The sequence below is a fragment of the Danio rerio genome, chromosome 13 (genome assembly GCF_052040795.2).
Source record: "Danio rerio strain M-AB ecotype USA chromosome 13, GRCz13ab, whole genome shotgun sequence".
In the NCBI taxonomy this organism is placed as follows: Eukaryota; Metazoa; Chordata; class Actinopteri; order Cypriniformes; family Danionidae; genus Danio; species Danio rerio.
The window spans coordinates 47,783,888-47,808,412 of NC_141033.1; the positions used below are offsets into that span (position 1 = coordinate 47,783,888).

General features: G+C 34.8%; 1 protein-coding gene and 1 long non-coding RNA gene across 28 annotated transcripts in view; one reads left to right on the forward strand and one right to left on the reverse strand.

Moving 5' to 3' along the window:
* runx3 (RUNX family transcription factor 3) overlaps positions 1-24,525 on the reverse strand; it is a 269,502-nt gene that overhangs the window by 26,717 nt on the left and 218,260 nt on the right. For 23 of the 27 annotated variants that reach the window (XR_015505396.1, XR_015505397.1, XR_015505395.1 and 20 more), the window contains 1 exon segment: positions 3,447-3,605. The exons of the other annotated variants lie outside the window; for them this stretch is intronic. Coding sequence is in view for 18 of the 23 variants with exons in the window: in XM_087278441.1 (XP_087134567.1) it covers positions 3,447-3,605 (159 nt within the window). In the remaining 5 variants the exon portion in view is untranslated. 27 annotated transcript variants of the gene reach the window in all.
* LOC141377065 (uncharacterized) lies at positions 11,440-18,149 on the forward strand. The gene is made up of 3 exons (XR_015506381.1): positions 11,440-12,223; positions 12,276-13,641; positions 16,235-18,149. It is a non-coding gene; the product is annotated as an uncharacterized LOC141377065 (long non-coding RNA).

The following is a 24,525-nucleotide window of genomic DNA, read 5'->3' on the forward strand; positions in this document are numbered from 1 at the left end:
AGTCTCTGAAAATTATTTTCATAACTCTTTAAAACTGACCCTTTTAAGCTTTAATCCTAATTGTGCTGTTTCGGTGACTGTTGCTTTAAATTCAAATGAGACTGTGTTCTTAAAAAAAAAAAAAAGGCGGAGCTACAAATGCCTTTGTGTCAGCATAGTGGCAGATTCAAAAACATGACTAATGTCCTATGCTAATGAGGGAGAGATTGTCACTAATGGGCGGGGCTTTCCCCCTCTGATGACACGTACAAAGGAGATTATCGATTAAAGTGTTTCGGCTGTTTCGACTGTTTTTATCAAGTGTGATTATAAGAAAGTAAAATGAATAAACTTTTACCAATACAAGCTGGTTATATTCACACACTTTTGCCCAACAACTGTGTTTAAACCTCTTATAAAAGTGATTTTTGCTTAATAGATCCCCTTTAAAACATCTGTAACTCATGATATCAGAGTCGTCAATAAAACAGTAGCCATACAAATAATATGTGTAGGTTTAAGTCAACTTATGGATTTAACAAAAAGCCAAAAGAATAACAGAAAGATGAAGGCTTTACAGCGGGCCTTGATTTGACCATTGGGAGTATTTAGTCTTTCCCACTTTTTGATAGATCACGAGCCACGACTGCTTAGATAATCGTAAACACACGCCAACTCTGTTTGAGCTTTTACAAAATATGAGCGATTCTGCCTACACTACAGATGCGGTAAGCAAACAAGAATGAACAAAAAAGGCAAAACTGTTTAACTAAATGACAAAATCAGAGCCAATCTAAACATATCTATTGTCTGATATACAACCTTTCACCGAGTGTCCAGCTTACAAACAGTATGAGTTGAGAAGAGTAACGAATGAATTCATAAGTTTACGACCCTAATGAACTTTTGAAAGCCTTGATCTTAGATGATGAGACTATGAGAGTTTAGGTGCATGCCAATTTGCATAGTTACTTTCATATTTCTGTCATATTTTTTGTATAAATAAAAAGTGGAAAGGGTGGCGCAGTGGGTAGCACCATCGCCTCACAGCAAGAAGGTCGCTTGCTTTAGCCCCGACTGGGTGGGTTGGTATTCTGTGTGGAGTTTGCATGTTCTCCCCGTGTTGGTGTGGGTTTCCTCCGGATGCTCCGGTTTCCCCCACAGTCCAAACACATGCGGTACAGGTGAATTGAATAAGCTAAATTGGCCGTAGTGTATGTGTGTAAATGCAAGAGTGTATGGGTGTTTCCCAATGTTGGGTTGTGGCTGGAAGGTCATTTGCTGCGTAAAACATTTGCTGGATAAGTTGGTAGTTCATTCCTCTGTGGTGACCCCTGATTAATAAATGGACTAAGCCGAAGAGAGAATGAATGAATGATTTGGGTCACGTGATTCATATTTCACGTTTCCAAATTTCCGTTAAGAAGAGGTAGTGCCTATCAACGCACGCTGATTTTTACAATACATTGTGGGACTTTTCAGGGATCCAACATTTCAGAGAACTGGAAGAATTTTGCAGTTGAGACAATGTAACAGGTATTAAATGAATTTGTTTTTATTATAAATTGTTTATTATAAATGTTGTTTATTATAAATTCAAATTTGTTTTGTTGGTAATTAATCTGTGCAAAACGAAAGAGAAAATGTTCTATTTTTTGTTCTGACGTGTCGGCGTGATGATGTCATTGATGTCCATCACCACAGTGATGTCATTGCTTCAGTCTATCGGAGGACAGAACAGATCGAGGTAGGCATTTATTCCTGTCTGGTAGGGAAATGTGTGCAAAGTAGAAAGATTTGTAATTTAGGTGAAATGAGTTTTGTTATAACATGTACATGAGTTATATGAGTGTGTTTTTTATACCGTGTTTCAATTAGTTTTAACCTGCCAAACTGTAATTTTAACCAGGAGAAGGTTGTTGCTAGGTCGGATGTGGTTGTGGCCGAAAATTAACGAGAATTTTCCCATTATTAAATTTCCCATTTATTGTATTTATTAACGTTTACCCCCCACCCCAACCTAAACCCAACCCTCACAGTAATGTAAAAACAGTAGTTGTACCGAGTATTATTTATGTTTTCTATTAAATTACCCAATAAATTGTATTTTTAACGCCTACCCCAATTCTAAACCCAACCATCACAGTACTGTAAAAATATGAATTATTGTTATACAGTGTCAATAAAAAATGCTGCTATATTAATTTGCATATCGCACTTCCGGCCGGTCACGTATCCGATTTAGACTTTACTGAAAAAGTGCAGTGTACGATATTAGCATGATCTAGGATGAAATTTAGCTTGTCAAATGTGACTTTTGATTCCCAATTTCTTTTGTGTATGAATGTTTAGCAGTAGCAGGCGTAAGAGGAATCTTTTTGTGCAGGTATTGTTTTTGTTTTTGTCTGTTTCATGTGTTTGATAAAATACTGGTCATTTTTATACATTAAGTGGAGTGTGTTTTGTAACACATTTTCTGGAGAGTTACAGTGGGAATAGAACACAGCCAGGAACTATGTTTCAAACTACAGCTCCAGAGGTGTAGTTGTGAGTGCTCAAGTTTGCGACGTAGTTTGCGAATGTTAGTTAGAGCGACGGGAAACGGCAAATCAACAAACTATGTAACGACAGAACTTGCGACCTTAGTTGGCTAACAATGGTTTTGGGAAACGCACCCCTGACTGTTATGGCCATTCAAGGTGGAGATACTACCAACATAATACTAATAACAGATATACACATTTAAGTCAAAACACTGTAGTTATATAGACTTCATTTGAACAAAATGATTAAATTACAAACAATGTCTCACTAGTTCTAGTGTTAATGGACATGCTTGTGGAAGCCCAAATTTCGTGTTCTCGATTATGTACTGGAGGCGGTGAGGCTATCAGACTCCAATTTTGTAGGACAAAATATAAGTATAAAATATGAATACACTAAAAGATTGAGCACACAATGCATAGTGATGAATTGGGACACGGCTTTCTGATTGAAACATGAGTCAGGACTGCTCAGATGACCGTGAACACACACACCAGATTGAGTTCTTTCGAAATGCGAGTGATTCAGTGTACGCTGCAGAAACAGTGAGCAAACAAGAAAGAATAAAAGAAGCACATTTCAGCAACACACACACATATATGAGGGTGGGGTGTGAAATCTGCCTGGGTGTGTGTCTATTTGAGCGAGCGGGAGAGAAAATAGAACGACAGTCTGTAAGCAAACTGCATACGTGCCTCTGAGAGTGTGAGAGTTTTGCTGTTTTGCTAGCAGACATCATGCTCAAAGGTCTTTTACATGCATCTGAGAACGCATCCTCGCCCACTATCACACACACTGACGTGGGAGCCGAAATCGAGAGGGCTTGCTAGATTCCAGACGTCGACTTGCGAGTTGTTGTGACGTCTGACTCAAACACAACACATACACCTCATTTGTAGGGCATCCCGGGACAAGACACGCACCTGGGATCTGTGTGGTGCTGGAGGGGCTGTAATGGGTTTGGTGGGGCCGGGTGGTACCGTTTCCAGGGTTCATCCTCAGGCTGGCTCTCTGGAAGCGCTCGATGTCACTCAGACGGTCGGAGAATTGCTTATGAGGGTCATCCGGCTTCACGCGGTGACCTACAGAGAAATGGAAAGAAGTGCAGTGTGTTAAGGCTTGCCGATTTGTTAAAAGTCTCATGATCATCACCTTACAGGTTATCTCATATCCTGATAACGATATATATCATGATCAGTGATGGGAATAATGGCGTTATAAATAAACGGCGTTACTAACTGAATTACTAAATTAAATAAATGACTGTTTCCCCTGTTACAACGCCGTTACCATTACTGACAATAAAATGTGGTGTTAAATAATTGTATATAATTAAATATATAATTTGCAGTGTGGTTCAGTGGTTAGCACTGTCGCCTCATGGCAAGAAGGTTGCTGGTTCGAGTCCCGACTAGCTCAGATTTGTTCTGTGTGGAGTTTGTATGTTCTCCGCCTGTTTGTATGGGTGAATGTGAGTGTATAGTTGTTTTCCAGTGCTTAGCTGTGGCTTGAAGGGCATATGTTGCGCAAAAAATATATGCCTGAATAGTTGGCAGTTCATTCAGCTGTGGCGACTCCTGATAAATAAGGAACTAAGCCGAAGAAACTTAAATTAATAATTTGCAATCTGAGTCTCTGTTGGGCTGCTCTGGTGTGTGTGAGGCACATGACTGATGATTACTGGCATGTGTGGGTGTGTAGGGATGGGACAACAACATATCTGATGATGATTGGCGAAAAACGCAGGTGACGCTTTCAAATGCGTAGACGGATCCACTGCATTAAAACCACCAAAAGTAGTTTAGTTTAGTTTATTAATAACGTTACTGTAATATTTATACTGTCTTTTTGTTACATTAATTAAAAAGCATAATTTAATTTAGACATATTTGCTGGCCTCATGTCTCTCACATTGTCCCACAGCTACCATATAAAATTGTGTAGAATGTTTTATGATAATAATTTGGTCCGTTTAGTGTCCATTGTATTCAACATACACTTTGTAATTTTTTTAAACATTTTTTCTTTTTAAAAAAGTAACACAATAAATAAAATATTTTCTTTTATAATGCAATTCAGTTACAATTTGTGACAAGTAAATAGTAACTATAAATAATTACTTTTTTAAGTAACATGCCCAACATTGATCATCAGTAGTGGCGCAAGCCTAATTGGCGCTCTGGGCAAACGACAGTCATGCCACCCTCATGGTGTTCGTGCTGCCCTTTCGAGGATGAAAGTGAAAAGGAGGGTGGGGTGGGGGTGATGAGCGTCACGGACAAAATTGACAAACGTGAAGAGCAGGGGGGAGGCGAGTTGGAGGAATGTCTCCATGCTGCCCCTAGCAAGATGCTGCCCTGGGCGATCGCCCACATTGCCCATGCCTAAATCCGCCTCTTCTGATCATGATATAGTACATTTTCTGTAAATATAATTCCGTTATTGACAACATGGAAAGGATCATTTCTTCTTTTTTTAACGTTTTAAAGTATATGCTCAGAAATTAACTAATTTATGCTTGATTATTTTGTCACTTTCAGGACAAATTGAAAATGTTTTCAACAAATAACAACAAATATCAATGACACGCCTAAAACAAATGATTACAGGCACAACATAAAATGTATTTTTAAGCTTGCAACTTTCTCACCATTCAGTTTCAGTCTGCATCCCTGTGGTGGCATGTAAGATTGCAGTCATCCAAATGGTAAAAAAGTATTATCGTAAACAATGCAGTTGGTGAAACCACAAAATAAACAATAGCATAATATGAAATGATAGACTTTTTATTATGTCAATATGATATACAGTACAGTACATTGTCATATTGTACAGCCCTACAATGAGTTATTATAGTATAATGATAGTATACAGGCATAATGAAGCAGAACATAGTCTTGAATCATCCTTCAGTTTGTAAAGAAAATTCACAGTAACACTTTATTTTGATGGTCCACTTGAGTATTAGTGGACTGTCTGCTTAATATCTGCTGATACTGCTCATAACAGACATTAAACTGACTATAAGAAACTTTGCAAGTACATATTAACTTACACTAACCCCAACCTAACAGTCTACTTATTATCTAATGAGAATTAGTTGTCATGTAGATGCAATGTAACTTAAATTCATCAAATGGACCATTAAAATAAAGAGTGACCAAATTTACATTAGATTCAATCCTTTCTCTGGTATCATCTGCTATTTAATGTAAAAGGCCAAAAAACACAATAATGATAATAGTAAGATTGTGGAAAACTTTTATAATTTCAAATACTGTTTTCTATTTGAGTGTATTTGAACATATAATCTACTCCTGTTATGCAAAACAATGCAGCATTGCTACTTAGTGTCACATGATTTTTGTAAATATATGCTGATACCAACGTGCTGCCTAACCATTCAGTTTCCCTGTCATGGACGGAGCCCTATCTGTCACAAGCAAAGCTCTGCATTGTATGCGTGTTGCAGGCTACATAATTTACGTAGGAATGCGCATTTTTGGCGGGACCATAGAAATAATAAATACTTTATATTTATATTAATATACTATATATTTATATTAATAAAATATAATATATATATATTTATATTAAATAACAATTTATGAATGATTGAATAGCCAGTTGAATAGCCCTGCTGTATACTGTATTATGCATATTTAAACACTGTATTCATTCGTTTTCATTCAGCTTTGTCCCTTTATTTATTAGGGGTCGCCACAGCAGAATGAACTGCCAACTATTCCAGCATATGTTTGCATGCCCTACAACTACTGTATGTGGACACCTATTCACTGTACCTATTGCTGTCAATTTTACATTGTCCTGTTTTTTTGGGAGTATGCTGTTGTATTTTGGACAGTCGTTGTATTTTGCACTGTCTGCATGTTGCACTGTCTGTATTTTGCACTGTCGTTGCATTTGCACTGTCTGTATTTTATACTGTCTGGAGCCAGCACCTAAGCTTTTCACTCATCAAAGCACACGTGCTGCTGATGATGTGACAATAAAAGTGATTTGATTTGATGTCCTTTACAGCATAAAATTCATTAAAATAAAAGTAAATTACACTTAGCACCTTAATATCTTTGCTGTTTATATATATATATATATATATATATATATATATATATATATATATATATATATATATATATATATTTCATCATTAAAGATTTCATTAAAAAAGAAAAGTGTAAAAATCTCGTCTCATTCTTGTGAAACCAATCTCATGTTTATCTTGTAGAGTAAGCGTCTTGTCCAGCCCCTAATATTTATACAGTAATTATGGTAAAAATGCAGTCAATAGATCTAACACTGATATATTTAGTCAAAAAATAGCTCAATATCCTTACTAATAATTCACAGAATTCAACCTTTGGTAAAATGCACATAAAATCACACACTCTAAAATACACTAAAACCAAACTAAAGCAACATCACATAGCCAAACGAGCACACTCGCAAATGATTTCAATAATGTTTGACATCAGCATTTCACAAAGCTAACAACATCATGTTTTAATAAGCGTCAAAGTACACAAATATTGAGTAAAACGGGTCTGGAAAAGAGCTTATGAATTTCAGACAGAGCTGTATACTCAGTCGTGACTCACGTAATGCTTGATGATCCACAGAGGAAATCACCAAGAAAAACCTTGAGTGTGTCTGTGTGTGGGTGTGTTTATCACAGACAATAAGTTGCCATCCCATTTCAATAGCCATTACACACACACGCACATCATACGTGTAGTCTGCTCGGCTCTAATGGATGAGTTTAATGTGAGTATCAGTGGTGTGTGTGAGGAACATGCGAACATTTTGTGGTTTTTAATGTGGAGTAATGGCTGTATTTGAATATTTTATTCAGATATAGAGGGATAACAGACGCTCTGATATGGATTTTGTGTGTTCTTGCCCTCTCTTTCGCCCAAGGGCAATACATCACTCCACGTTTTTTTTTTTTTTACCCCTGGGGTAATATTTCTGCTAGTTTATCCATTTGCTTCCACACAATGTCTCCCTCTCTCATTTAATTGAATTGATAAATAGTTATTTCTGTGTACTTTTGGTTTGTTTTTAATACCTGTACTCCTTCCAATGCAATAAAAAAGCTCCTGACATCTCGATTGCTGTAACAAATTAGACAGTAAATTATGCGTAGACGTTTTTCATTCACTTTTACTAAGTGTTTTGTGTTAAAGCTGAAGTCTTTCAGTGTGACATACTGTATATCTTCTTAATGCGGTTGTAAAGTCGTACAGACTAGCGTTAGCAGTGTGTCTCCTGGATGGTTGTGGGGTCAAACCCTACATCTGCCCTGTCTACATTCACCCTGTCTGAACTATTATGGAGGAATGAATATTTCATAGGTAAGGGGGCACTTAGACAGGAATGTCGACTTTTTGTGAGAATGATATCATAACCACAGGACACACACACGCACACACAGAGAGACACACTAATTAGAGTGGATCCCTCTCATCATACACACACATACACACAGACATCATGAGGAAATGAGCATTGAACATGATATACATGATATACAACTTGATAAAAAAAAAAAAAAAAAAAAAACTTTAAATACTCTGAAACACAAAGTTCTTGCTCAAAAACTAATTTTCAAGTCACAAAAGTAGAGACTGCTAATCAGATATTTTTATATTTATATATTATTATGTATAAACAACTAAATGCAAAGAAATGCTAACATTGCTCTTGAGAAATACTTTTATTGTACATCCTAATAATGAAACTTTTATTATAATTTAAAGTGTTTTTAAAGATTCCATGAAATAAAAATTGTAAAATAATTTTTTTAAGTGAGTATCTAGTGCACACTAAAACACTGACAGAATTCACATTTAGAAGATATAAAACTCATACCAACAAGTAAAGCTTGTAGTTCGTTACTTCCGAAATGGATCAGCGGTTTAATTCGTGTCACTTCATACTACAGTTTCCCATCAAATCTTGACCAATCAAATGCTCTCTAGTATTTGACATGCCCCGCCCTCATTTGTTTTTCATTTGTTTCACCTGAGATCAGCCAAAACCAAATGCTATTGGCTGTTTTAAAAGGTGGAGCTACACTGTCAAACCCTCTTCTAATGTTTCAAAAGAGATTACGTCAAACATCAAATAAAAATGCACATTTCAAAGCACTTCACGGGATCTTTAACTGAATAATATTTGTTATTTTTCAAATAATATATTAGTATTTTCATACTGCAATACACGTGTGAATATAACAGTCAATGATTTGATGATTCATAAAGACAGTCTCTTAAATTAGTGGTTAGTTTTGAGCAAATCAGTAAATGATTCAATAAGTGATTCATAAACAGCCTTACAGTTTGTTTTTGTGAATGACTCAGTATTTTTAAATGAATCATTTGAATCACGACATTCAATTAATGAATCACAGAATCATTTGTTATTCAAGTCAGTTTGTTCATTTGAGTTAGCTTTAATTCAAATCCCTCCTACAAGTATTTCATTTCACAATTCTTTAGATTATTTGTTACAAGACAGACACAACAAACTAAATGTTTACAAATGACCATCACTAATCTATACCAGACTGCAGTGCAAACCCAGACATGAACTACTTTTGCTGCAAATTCTGTTATAATATAAAGAAAATTAACCAATATGACATTACTCTCATCTGCTCTATAACTTTTAGCAATAGCTCTTGCACAGTGTAAACCAGGGTTGCCAAGTCAGTGGTTTTACTGCAGAAATGGGTTACTTTGCAGAGTATGCAGAAGAGCATCTCTGAACGCACAACACATCTAACCTTGAGGCGGATGGGCAGCAGAAGACCACTGATCTAAGAACAGGAAACTGAGGCTATAATTCGCTTAGGCTCACCAAAATTGGACAATAGAAGATTGGAAAAACGTTTCCTGGTCTGTTGACTGGCCTCCACAGTCACCAGATCTAAATCCAATAGAGCACTTTTGGGACTGTGTGATGCAATCATGTCAATATGGACCAAAATCTCAGAGGCATAATTCCAGTACCTTGTTGAATCTACGCCATGAAGGATTAACGCAGTTCTGAAGGCAAAAGGAGGTCCGACCCGGTACTAGTAAGGTGTACCTAATAAAGTGGCCAGTGATTGTATGTGAAAGTGAATTATATTAACATGATTGCGAATATTTTACTCTACCAAACATACATCCCACCATTGATTAAAACTGTGCTTGGATGATGAAACAGAGTACACTGCTAGTAGCTAGCAGTAGAGGCTGCTTTCGTTTGTGTAATAACGGACTGACAGGACTCCCCATCTTTGTTAAATAATAATAACAGCAAATAATCCATGCTATACTCCATAAACAAAAGCCACTTAATTTAGAGGTTTAACAAATATGTTGAATATTTATTTTAAAAAAAATCTTATTTTACAATTAATATTAGGCGGTTCATTCCACTGTGGTGACCCGAGATTAATAAAGGGACTGAGTCGAAAATAAAATAAAAGTATGAATGAATGAATACAATCAATATTAGCATACAGGCTTCCACCATAGTAGCTTTTGCATACAGTGATGTAAAATATGTATTTTGTGTGCATATTTTGTGTTAATGCTACTTTTAGCATTGGACTAGTTTTTTTTTTTTTTTGCAAAAATCTGGCAACCCTGGTGTAAACCCATCCGACTGCAGCTCACTAACAGTTGCAAAAATAAATCGGCAGCAATATAAGCAGCTTAGCCATCGTCATCGTTCATTCGAGTCCATACTTTCCGCACATGTGTACACAGAGGCCCTCTCAGCACACTTTCGGCTCTCATACTCGCACTGATCAACGGACTGATACGCCCTGCTTCCTTCCTTTCCTCCCTCTCTTCATTCTCTCTCTCACGATGAAAAGAAAGAAACATATGTTCCCCCTTTGGACAGGCAGAACACAGGCTCTTTTAGCATTTGGGCAGGGCTGAATCTCGGCGCTTCGCTGTGGAGGGCCAGACGTGTCACGGCGGGCACACTGTAAATATTTGCACGGGTGTCTATAAATGGGGCTGATAGGCACTTGATAACATTGTGAAATTGATCCGCGCAGACTGAGAGTAAACCAAGCTTCAGCAAGACTAATTGAAGGAGTTTTGGTGATGTTTAAAAATAAACATGATCTTGGTGGACTGTGTAACATTTCCTGGCATGTTTTGAGTGAAATTGAAAAAAAATAATGTATAATGTGGTAAAAAGAGTCTTAATAGTAGCTTAAAACGTCTAAAATGTAAGTGGCTGAAATATTAAACAAACACACAATAAGTGGTGAATATTCAGGGCTTTGTAATGTTCACATAATGTTCTAGTGTAATTACTTTAATTTGTTTCTAAAAGCAGTCTTGCAGAATTAATGTGCATACTTAAACATTTTGGGATGAAATGATCCACCACAGATTAATTAGCTTTAATGCTCCATTTACAGGTAATTATAATGCAATAAAAAAGTGAAAGTACAATTAATATTTGCCTAAATAAGAAACTGCTATGCAATTGTTATGATTTATGTAAGCCATGTTACCATTTTATTCCTGAAAAACTATCCTCGTGCCATATGCACATCACAACTTACACAGCAACCCATAAAAATAAATAAATAAATGAACAAATACACAAACAAACAAATAATATGAGGAGAAAAATGTATAATTGTGACAGAAATATATTACTGTTGAGCAGTAATGCACTAATAATAATTCTGATAATAATGGTAATAATAACGATAATTGTTATAAAATAATAACTAATAGTAATAATAATTATTATTATCATTATCATAATTATTATTACTATTATTATTATTATTATTATTATTAGTATTATATTTATAATAAATAAATAAATAAATAAATAAATAATAATCCCCACTTTGATTTTTTTTTCTTTTTTAAATATTTCCCAAATTATGTTTAACAGAGCAAGGAAATTTTCACAGCATGTCTGATAATATTTTTTCCTTCTGGTGAAAGTCTAATTTGTTTTATTTTGGCTAGTAAAAAGCAGTTATTAATTTTAAAACACCATTTTAAGGACAAAATTATCAGCCCTTATATAAGAGGCTATAGACTATTTCAACGTGGTAATGTCATTGGCCCAACACCATTTCCTGCTTGTTGTCAAACTATTTCATATCGGTTACAAGAGGCGATTCAATCATAACTTGATGTTGTAACAGCTATCGTAACGTTATTTATTAATAAGCTGAACTATTTGGACTCTCAGAAGCTATGGAAATTTAAAATGTAAAACAGGAAATTCGTCAGGACCATCGTTATTGTTTACATGCCTCAAAATGGCCTTTATATTTTTGATAGTCTACAGAACAAATTATTGCTATACAAAAACATGCCTAATTACCCTAACCTGCCTAATTAACCTAGTTAAGCCTTTAAATGTCACTTTAAGCTACAGTGTCTTTTAAGACAAGTGTCTTGAAAAATATCTAGTCAAATATTATTTACTGTCATCATTGCAAAGATAAAATAAATCTGATAAACAATACCTTATAAACACAAACACACACACAAACTAATTAGACTAATGTTAATTTTTATTCCTAACCTGTATTTTAACCAATAATATTACAATTAAACAAAGCTATTAAACCCGAAAATAGTTAATAATTAAAAAAAAGGGACTTAATCGGATCCTGCACCTAATATATTCCAACTCTGTATCTTATAAACACACACACACACACACACACACACACAAAAACTAATTAGACACATTCATTTATTACACTAATCAGTATTTAACAAATAATACTGAAATTAAACAAAAATGTTAAACCTGAAAAACAGATTTCTTTGTATCTTTTGTATCACTTACCAGTATTTTAACCAATAAAATTACAATTAAACAAAGCTATTAAACCTAAAAAGATTACATGTAAAAAAAACAAACTGATTTTATTGGATCCTGCAACCGATGTATGTCAACTCTCTATCTCTGTAAACACAAAAAACCCCAGGTCTCCCAAAATGCAAACAAGTATTTGCATCCCCATCTGAGGATGTGAGATATCTGAATTTGTTCGGCGGCTCTCAAAATGCCTTGCAAAGCAGTTTTATAAGAGCCGATATGTTGAATAAGGCATCGCTCCACCTGCCTTTCTCTCTCTCCTCGGCTGCAGTTGGCAGTTGGTGGGAGTGAGTTTGCGTATACGTCAGGTGTGGAAACCGAGGCCTCAAATGAAAGTGTGCTTCGGTAATAACGAACGCTGGAGACGTTTCTACATCTGCTCTTGATCGCTGCACCTGTTTTTCCTTTTTTCGAAGCCCTCGCACACTCGCTCTCTGTCCATCTGAGAGTCATTGTGATGTCAGAGCCGTGCGTGACCAATCCTGTCGGCCCATGACAGGAAGTGGGTTTGTGCCAGTGAAGAGTGTTGGGCGGTAAACTGAAATCCTGAACAGAGCCTCCATTCAACCTCCAAAACTCTGCACTCTTTTGCAGACTTTTGTTTTTGCAGACCAAATATTAAGGATATCAATAGTTCTTGGGTTTAGCAAGCCAATGTTGTTATAAAAAAAGCACCAGTAGTAGTATTCAGCTCAATTTGCAATGATAGACAGCTGCGTTCAGAGAGGAGCATGTGTGTGAATGCGGTCGAAAATACCTTGGCGAGGTTTTAATGTAAATACTGTCGGTTATGTCTTAAGTGAATGTAAACATATGGGACGGAACATTTGGAAATGTGCCAAAACATTTGGTCTTATATATTATTCCTCGGATATGGAAAATATTAAGAGCTAGCTTAAATAATTCTCCATTTTTGCTGCATTTATTAAGTGTGTGTTTGGGTAAAATGTTCATATTTATTTTATCCTGCACTAAAAAACAATACGTTTGCTGCTTGTTCAAATAACTAATTTAAAATTAGCTGAAACAACACATTTCTTGAGTTTTTTAAGACAGCTTAAGCGTTTTATGTCATCAACTTAAAGCTGTAGAAACCATTGAGTCTCGGCTAGACCAGTTGGCATTTCTGTGTGGGATTTCTAGTTTTCCCTACAGTCCGAAGACATGCGCTATAGATAAATTTAATGAACTAAATTGGCCGTAGTGTATGAATGTGAGAGTGTATGGGTGTTTCCCAGTACTGGGTTGCGGCTGGAAGGGCATTCGCTGCACTGTAAAAAATGGCAGTGATTTCAACCGTAAAAAACTGTAAAAATGCTACAGTACAAATCCGTAAACTGGTTAATGATATGTTTCCTTAAAATATACGACAAATAACCGTAAATTGACTTTTCCAGAATTCCCTGCATGGCACATCACTTTTTATGCATTATATCGACATAATATGGATCTTTTTAGTTGTTTCCCCATCAGTTATGTACATTAGAGATTTATGTTACGTCTAATGTTGATAAACAATGTTTATTTCATGACTTTAATTTGATGCGTGTTACCACACTGGTGTTTAGTAGCTGTGTGAATGACACTGAGCACTTCTATATGCTGATACTCTTTTCTGCTTGTGGGAAAAGTTGATTGTGATGAGCATCGGCTCATTATGTAACTTTCTCATCACCACCTGCATGTGGGAGTGCTAACGTGTCTAACTGTGTAACAAAAGATGTGTATATGTTGGTCATTCAAAATACAGTCATATTACCTCTATAAATTAATAAAATACGGTAGTTTACCGTAAAAATGAGAAATTACTTTTACGGTTTGTACCATGTTTTTTAACGGTAAAGTACTGGCAACCACATCTGCCGTTTTTTTACCGTAAATTTGACGGATTTATTTTTTACTGCGTGTGTAAAACATACGCTGGAATAGTTGGCGGTTCATTCTGCTGTGACGACCTCTGATAAATTGCTGACTAAGCTGAGGGAAAATGAATGAATAGCAACATTCTTGTTTTAAGTTTGGAAGAAATGTTGTCAGTAGTTTGCAAAATATACCCAAAGTTTTAATCTCATAATTCTAAATCTTAAATCTAGAGAAATGGATAATTTTTCCATAACTGTACATTGTGTTGTTGGTGTTAATAAAAGATTAATAATCGTTCAATTAATTTTTAGATATCTTTAGCAACAATAACATGCTTTTTTAATCAAACCCAAAATTAGGCCTTGAAGAAATGTTTACCTATTTGAAAAGTACTTGAAAGCTACCCATATTTATACGATTACCAACAAATTAAATGAAAACTCATTCATTGATGTAGTGGTTTAGCCATGATCTGTCATTATTGTGACCCTGTTACAGGATTTTCTCAGTACGTTTCATGCGAAATCCCTATAAACAATTCCACTGCTGCCATTGGTGAGGGAATAAAAAGCCTCTTTTATTATTATCTCTGATCCTTGATTCATTCTCCAGGGCAAGTTGGAGCAGGTGAGACAAAGAAGACCCTTCAATAGTGCCCATATCCATCAGACAATACGTGAGCCACAGGCAGTCACCGCTTTGTGTGTGTTTTCTGTCTGTGATGTTACACCCTTTTTGCTTTTCCTGTGCAGGTTTAATGCAGAAAAAAAGCACGAAAAGAGTGTATAACAGTGCATATGTGCTTTTTCACTTTTTTTTGTGTGAGGAATAATAGTTGAAGTTAAATGATTTACTTTTTATATTCTTTTTCAAATATTTTCCAAATGATCTTTAACAGAGCAAGGGAAATTTTCATGGTATGTCTAATAATATTGTTTCTTCTGGAGAAAGTCTTATTTGTTATATTTCAGCTAGAATAAAATGAGTTTTTAATTTTTAATTTTTTTATTTTAATTTTTTTGGGATTGTCTACAGAACAAACCATCGTTATACCATAACTAATTACCCTAACTTGACTAACTAACCTAGTTAAGCCTTTAAATGTCACTTTAAGCTGAATCTTTAGAACTATCTAGTCAAATATCATGTCCTATCAAAAATAAAATAAATTAGTTATTGGATATTAGTTATTAAAAAATATTATGTTCAGAAATGTGTTTAAAAAAATCTTCTTTCCCTTAAACAGAAATTGGGGGGAAAAATAAACAGGGGGGCTAATAATTTAGACTTCAACTGTATATGTTTTCTTTTTTATGGAGAAAATCTTGACCTGTGTTTCACACAGGTGAGTGGGCTTGACAAACCACCTGTAGAATCACTGTTCTCTCTCTATTAAAAGCACACTCCCCCCTCACTCTAGCAATAAATCTCTGAGCACAAACAGTTCCTGTGTATAGTTAGCATTTGTGTGTATTGCCTCTTCTTATTGAATCACTGAATGCCTCCTCAATTGTAAGTCAATTTGGACAAAAGAGTCAGCTATACGACTAAATGAAAATGGCTGGAATAATTTTTAGTTTTTAGAAAAAAAAGGTCAATATTATTAGTCCCCAATTATTTATTTATTTATTTATTTATTTTCAATTGTATACAGAACAAACCACTGTTGTCTAAAATTTTGCTTAACTTACCAAGTTACCTTAACCTTAAATTACACTATAAGCTGAATACATTCATTCATTTTCCTTCGGCTTAGTCCCTTATTTACCAGGGGTCGCCGCAGCGGAATTAACCGACAACTATTTCGGCATATGTTTTATGAAGCGGATATCCTTCTAGCTGCAATCCAGTACTGGGAAACACCCAAACACTCTCACATTCACACACACACTCATACACTAAAGGCCAATTTAGTTTACCCAATTCACCTATATAGCGCATGTCTTTGAACTGTAAGGAAAACTGAAGCAACCAGAGGAAACCCACGCCAACACGAATAGAACATGCAAACTCAACACAAAAATGCCAAAATAATGCAAAAAATAAAAACTAAACAAGTATAAACAAGTAAAATATTACAGGGTATATACAGGATTCAGTAAGTTAAATTCAATACCTTTTAAGACACTTTTTAACACTCTTTTCATACATTTTAAGACCTCATCGCCACTTCGTTTGAACCGGTGACATTGACAACATCTTAAATATAAAGAAAAACTATATAAAAGCACGCACATCCCTCTTTACTGGGTGCTAAGCAAAAAAACACAAAAGGTGCAAATAAAATATTCATCAAAGGCGGCAACACCAAAGCTCCAAAAATGCACATTTATTAAATTAAAAAGGCTGACACAAAGCGTGTAACGTTTCAAGCCACATTTTAAATATATTCACTAAACATGGATTGTAAGAAACTAATCCTAAACTAAAACATTATTATTTTATATTACTTTATAAAAATGTAATCCAGAAGGGGTCGCCTATAGAACAGCAAAAATAATGGTGCTGCCTTCGTTGCTGCAGTAAAGAAAGCAGTGTGACATCAGGTATAGCAGGATTTTATCAATTTCATAAACTACATTTAGCAAACAACTAAAATTATTGTTATACAACTGTATAATCAAAATGATGCAACAGTTAATACCTTCAACTTTCAATACTGTTTAAGACCCCAAGGACACCCTGTATTATGTGTTGTCATCATGCAAAGACTAAATAAATGATGAATAAATGTAAATGTTGTTAAAATTAAATAAGTTGTCTGTCGAACATCCCTTGGGAAATATTAGAAAAAGAATTTGACATGCTAATTTTGTCTTCAACTGTGCATGTTTTTGGATGTGGGCACTTTTTAAATCAACATAAGTCAACTTGATGACTTTATTCATCTCTAAAAAGCGTAAAACAGTCATAATGAAGAATGAGTAGGTGCTTCGAAATGTTTCTGCTGCTAGTGTTTATGTCAGTGCTACTGCATTGAAGTGTGCATGCACCTGCATATGAGCGGTTTGGTGTTTGGTTTGGTTTTGGTTGACCTAGTTGTAATTCAAACCAAGAAACCTTTCTGACCCAGATTGATGCGACATGCGTTCGACTACTGCAAGCAAACATGCATCTAACCAAGCTGTCCTGCTCTCCGCTGGCTAGATGCAACTGGAAAGTTCTGAAATCCAATGCTCGGAGTTTATAGGACAAAAGAAAGAGTGCACTTTGTGTTAAGAGCGTGATTTAGGAGCGTATTCCCCCGTGCCAAGCTAATGAAACTAAAACGCAACTGTGAGGAATTCCAGCCGGGTCTTTAACTGTCTGAAGGCTTTATTAGAGATTATTCTGGAGGATGGAGTGGAAATTAGGGAGGAGATGAGACAGAAAAGGGGCTGAGGTGTTCTGATGAGAATTGCGAGAGGTGTTGAAGGGCAGGAAGGGACCCTTGACTTTAAAACGAATGCGCCTACACGTTTTTGTGCGTGTGACAGGATTTGACGCAACTGCAGCTTTGCAGGAGTGTGAGAACTGAGATATATGTGTCATGCAGAATGGGTTTCAGTCTTATAGTTCACACACACAATCACGGACACACATATTTATTTACTGTCTAATTGAGGACATAAACAGACACGTAGGTGTGTACATAACCTGCACCGTGTATTCTATACATAACTCCAACGCACAACTCAACCATATTATTTTTCAACAATAGTAATTTATTACAACTTTAATAAATAAATGTAAATTATTTGCAACATTTTATTTTAAGTGAGAATTCACAGTATTAACTATTACATAATTACATACCTATTATTCAGATATTAACTGTTTATCAGTACTTATAAAATATGAACTTCCACAGTGCTAATCCTAATCCTAAGTACTACCTTACTATCAATAAGTACCTAGGAAGTACTTTATTGAACTTAAAGTCTTAGTAATTAGTTTATGAATAGCATAAATTGTACCTTAAAAAAGTGTGGCCAAATTATATAAATAAGTTATATTTTTTATTTACATAATGTTAATGTAAATAATGTTATTAAAGGGACAGTTTGCCCCAAAATGAACATTTATTCACAACTTAATCCCTCTGAAGTAGTTCCAAAAGTTAAAAGAGTTATGTAATCGAAAAAAAAATGTTAAATTCATGTTTCTAATATTAAGATTTTTCCTTTGACAGTTTCTCACTAATACTATCTTACTCATACATCTTACAAATGTCATATTTGTAGAAAAATATATATGCTACTTTGCTAATAGATTTGCTGGGTTAATATTGCAAATTGTACCTCAAAATAAAGTGTGAAGTTATGTATATTTTATTTACTTTTCTCTGATGTCCACTTATAATGTTATTAAAGGGACAGTTCACACTCAAAAATCACCGTTTACTCATTCTGAAGTGGTTCCTAAAACTAAAAAGTGAATAAAAATGAAAATATGTGGTAGAGAAAGACTAGGAAATTCAACTTTAAGGCATTAATAATTTTTGGATTCTTCCTTTAATAGAGTTTCTCACTAACACTATTTTTTTAAATCTCATATTTGTAGAAAAAAACAAGAGATTTGATTTTACTGCTACTTTGCTAATAGATTTACTGCGGTAATATATATATATATATATATATATATATATATATATATATATATATATATATATATATATATATATATATATATATATATATACACACTGTATATATATACACTGTATATATATACACTGTATATATATATATATATATATATATATATATATATATATATATATATATATATATATATATATATATATATATATAAACACACACACACACACACACAGTTGAAGTCAGAATTATTAGCCCTCCTGAATTATTAGGGCCCGTTTATTTATTTTCCACAATTTCAGTTTAACAGAGGGAAGATTGTTTCAGCACATTTCTAAGCATAATAGTTTTAATAAATGATTTCTAAAAACTGATTTATTTTATCTTTGCCATGACAGTAAATAATATTTTACTAGATCTTTTTCAAGACACTTCTATACAGCTTAAAGTGACATTTAAAGGCTTAACTATGTTAATAAGGTGAACTAGGTAGGTCAGGGTAATTAGGCAAGTTGTTGTATAACAATGGTTTGTTCTGTAGATTATTTTAAAAAAAAAATCAAAAGGGGGCTAATAATTCTGACCTCAACTGTGTATATATATATATATATATCTATATATATCTATATATATATATATATATAAATATATATATATATATATATATATATATATATATATATATATATATATATATATATATAAATAATTTTTTTTTTATTTACGTTCCTTTGAAGTCTACTTATATAATTAAAGGGCACCCAAGCTGAAAATCATCTTTTGTAAGCTGTTTGAACAAAACTGTGTGTAGATATAGCGTGTTCACAGTCATATTGGGGTGATATAAAGACAATAAGCGTCTTTTTAAATTTCCTAACATTAAAAATAGGATCCAAATCCCTCCCATTTTGACAACATGACGTATGAGTGCGGTTTCCGCAACAGCCACGTATTAACATGTCTCTGTAGTAACGCGTAAAACTGGGATTAAAAGATCTGTTCAGCTCTCTGTGATCATCAGTCATCCTCAAATGAGTTCAAGAATGAGTTTAACAAGTTTAAAATGTTTTTAAAACAGTGCATGTTTGTAATGAATTACAGCGATTTTACCGCCTTTATCAGCACAGTCGCGTGTCAGCACAATTATAAAAGAAGACGCTTCAATCCCGGTTTGTGGACATTAAATCAGGTTTATTTTGTACAGTTACATAACGGATATCCATACAGCACCGTATATTAATGTGTATCCTGTCACATTTGTCATGCAAAAACAGTGCAAAGTTAAACGTGCATGCTGTGTGTGTATGTTGGTGTAAACTTTGTAACGACATTGTGTGTGACTCATCATTGCAGAAAGGCTTGAATTACATCCACAACTAACAAATGTTACAAGAGATCTGCTTCCTTCATGTCTGTCACTGTACTGTTTATCTGACGCAGCTGAGAGGGAGATTGAGGCACACTTTGACTGGCACGTTTGAATGGTGGTTGAGGAGAACTATCATTAAAGGCGCAGGCAACAAAAACAGCTACATTTTGTTCAGAGCAGAATATTCTAATATTCTGGTATATTAAATAATCTAAAGGGTGTTTTGAGCTGAAACTTTACAGACACATTCTGGAGACACAAAAGACTTATCCTAAATTTTAAAAAAGGGTAAAATAGGGGCCCTTTAAAGAGACAGTTCACCCCAAAACTCACCATTTACTCACTCTGAAGTGATTTTAAAAACTGAAATTCAACATTAAGCCGTTTCTTATTTTGAGATTCTTCCTTTGGTAGAGTTTCTCACTAAAGCTATCTTTCAGATCTCATATTTGTAGAAAAAAAAAGAATAGATTTTACTTCCTCTTTATCACCATCTCTGGTTGAGTGAGGTTTCAGAAAATCAAACAGGCAATCTTTGATGTGTGCCGTTCATTGCCATAAGAATCAGTTTGACGTCAGTTGTGGAAGTGCGAAGGCAGACGTGTTAGAAAGTTTCAGAAAATTAGAAAGCTACAGTTCTCCGTGCACAATGCAGCCCTTTTATCTCAAAAGATCAAGGATAAATTGATTCCTCATGATATGACCCGTATAAAATGTTGAAACACTATGGCCAGACAGAGAAAAATTATCTTTTTCCCTACAAGTTTGGTGTATGTGTGTGTGTGTGTGTGTGTTACTGGAAGTCTGGGCACATCTTGCTTCTTCAATTAGGCTATTTGCAGAATTTTCCTCACTGTTAAAAATGGCAGAAAAATAAACAGATGATTCACTATAATATTCCCGTAACACTCCTCCCTCCTCTTTCTGTCTGCCTCTCTCTCTCTCCTACTCAGATGTTTATCATGGACTGTGAGGTGCTTTATATACTGCTTTATTCAATTAAAGTCTTTAAAGTTGCTAATGCTGTCTGCCGGCTTAAAGAATAAACAAAGAAGATCACAAACAGAAGATGAAGGATGGAGACATTGCATGAGTGTGCAAGTGTGTGTTTGTGTGTGTGTGTGTGTGTGTGGGTGAAGATACCCCCTCTTTTGTCAGGCATTATCCCTCAAAGAAAAGAAAATATGACCTGGAGCTGCAGATAATAAGAGCATACACGATAAAGAATATCTGGAAACGAACAGTTTCCGTATTTAGTGATTTACAAGTGTTTTCCGTTGATTTAATTGCCTTATGGGATGTTGATCTCCGCTCTGTCAACTTCTGCTGTTGAAAATTCAACTCTACAGATTAACAAAGTGACTTTTATTCAGGGATGTCCAGATCTGATCACGTGATTGGAAATCTAGGCCGACCACCTAGTTTCACACTCGATCAAAGTCAGACGTTACCTCCCGATCAGGACTCGAATATATATTCTCAATATTTTTAACACATCTATAGTTATGCAGAGGCACAGAGTTAGACCTCTTTCTTGTCTTCACACAGAAACAGCAACGTATGCGGCATGACATCACTTTGTAGCATCACATTGTTGCAGAGACGCTATTGGCTAAATGCTGGCAAAGTAAAACACGGAGGCAGCTTAAAGCGAAAAGCACGAGTATGTCTGCAGTCTGGAGGTATTATAAAGTTAATGATGACAACATTGCCATAGCAAACTGTGAGATATGTAAACTTGGGAGTGCCTGCCAGGTATTTTAGGTTGAGGTGCTATTTGTTTTTGTATTAATTTTATTTTTTTATTTACTGTTGCGCCAAAGTCCAAAAGTGAAGAATTGATGTTATTTATTACATGATTGTGCAAACTACCTTACAGAAATTCTCTGTTTGTTAACAGAGTTGTTGAATGTTAAAATAAGGTGAATTAAATAAAAAATAAGGTTTCTTCGCTCTTCTTTATTCTTTTTAAGTATTATAGAAGTATCGGATCAGGTTTCGGTATCAATAGATACTCTAAATCAAATGACTCAGACTTGAGGGTAACAAAAAAACTGGTCAGGACGTCCCTACTTTTATTTGCATTTTAGTTGTTTGAATAATATAATATATAAGAAATAACATATATAGAGAAATAAGTCAATAATATAACAGAAAATGTTAACCCAGGCTCATTATGGATACGTACACCAATAAACGTTTCTAGAGAGCGCCAAATACGTCCCAGGAGATGTTTTTTGCTGTTTTTTCGCAAATCCACCGCTGTGTATGCTTTTTCAGATCTCAAATTTTTCTTGTGAGTGTCATTCGCGCCTGCTCTTCTCACTTAAATCCACCAGAGGCCGCTGCCGACTGACTGACCATACAATTGTCCGATCACTCTCTTTCCTAACTCAACCGCTAGTGTTTTAAAATGCACCAACTGACCTGAGCCCATTTACTTCCCTAAGCCCAACCAACAGTGTTTTGAAAAGTAATTTTTCAGATTTTACCACATTCTCACCTAGCTATTTACTTGTTTATTTAATTTTTTGGCTTTTAAAATTTTTTTTATCTGCTTTCTGGAACCGTTCTTTGCCAGATTTAAACCCTATTGTCGCTGTCAACTCCTTTCTGCGTCTTAAGTTCACCAACGTACGCTGCAAGCCACTGGACAATCTGGTTATAGCGGGAAAGCCAACCATGCAGAGGTAAGCGGTCAGCTGCTAGTGTGAAAAGGGCATCATACCTCCCCGTAGCGTTTGTTTTAAAGACGAAATGCAGCTATATGTACTTCTGATTACATAATTTGTGATCTCCAGAATTGTATATAGGGCTACTTTTCAGAATGAGCCTATGTTGGAAAATGTACTGTCAGTTTATTAAGGTTTTTGTAGCGTGATATACAACATCAACCCAGACAATATATTACTTTAAAATATATATATATACATATATATATATATATATATATATATATATATATATATATATATATATATATATATATATATATATATATATATATAATTTATACTTTATTAATATTAATATAATATATTACTTTATTAAGAATGTTAATAAAAGTCACCTTTTTCAACTTTTGAAGGTTAAAAGTTGTTGGAAAAAAGATTAATATCCCATAATGCCATTCAAAAGCATAAATAAACAGGAAAACTAAATACCTGAATCACTAAAATATGGAAAACTACTAATTTACAAATATATTTACAGTCCTTTATATCCTTAAAGACGGGTTTTTTATTAGTTCTAGGATCATGTTCAAGTTCATTTATTTATAAAGCACATTTAAAAACAGCTACAAGACTGACCAGGGTGTAGTACATTTACCAGAGTAAAATATTGAGACAATTATAAAAGCGAGGTAAAACTAAGAGAAACAACACAATAAGTTTTATCAGCAAAGACTCAGTGCTAAAACAGCAGCTCACACACATCCGATGGCTAAATCTGCTCTGCATGCTCGACTGTGTGTTTTGACTGTAATGAATTGTCTGTTCATTTTTCAAACGCATTCCATTCATTTGCCGTCCGATATTGGCTGCATTCATGCTGCGCGTCACTGGTGACGAAAGCTGCCACTCGCCGTTAGCGCTGCTTTGAAGAAACGTTCTCATGATGCATAGATAGCAGAAAGGGTGTTAAAAGCATTAGTGTGATGATTACCATTAAAAAAGAGAAGAACACACGCACATGCAAGATTCTTATCAGTGAATGGGGAAGAAAAAGTCTCAGAAGGGCCTATTGAGAGTAAACATTTAAATCTATGAATTTGATATCAATATCATCTGTAACATACAGAACTATACTTATATGTATGGGTGTGGCGTGCATTATTTAATAGTTGACACACCTGGCAGGTGTTTTGCACGCACATACACAGACACACACACTAATGTATGCATGTACACTCCTTTATTTACAGAAACACAGAGTGATATCTGAGGAAAAATAACACAGCGAATGATATTGTTAACAGATTTACATGCCCTCTAAGAGCCGTGTGCCAAAATGCAAATATTGTCCCTGACTATAATAACCACTTTTGTCTTCTCTCAAACTCTGCATACGTTTTTGTTATATATAACTAATTTATTTTTGCATTTTGACTATTACTACTGGTGATGTTTCGTCTTGAAATGTGTGCATGCATTTCTTTATTATATATTAGCTATAATTTATTCATAATATGATAGATTGGCAGACAATGTCATTTACAAACAATGAAAGTGATTTCAAAAATCTGAATTGCTAGTATACACTCACCGGCCACTTTATTAGGTACACCTGTCCAACTGC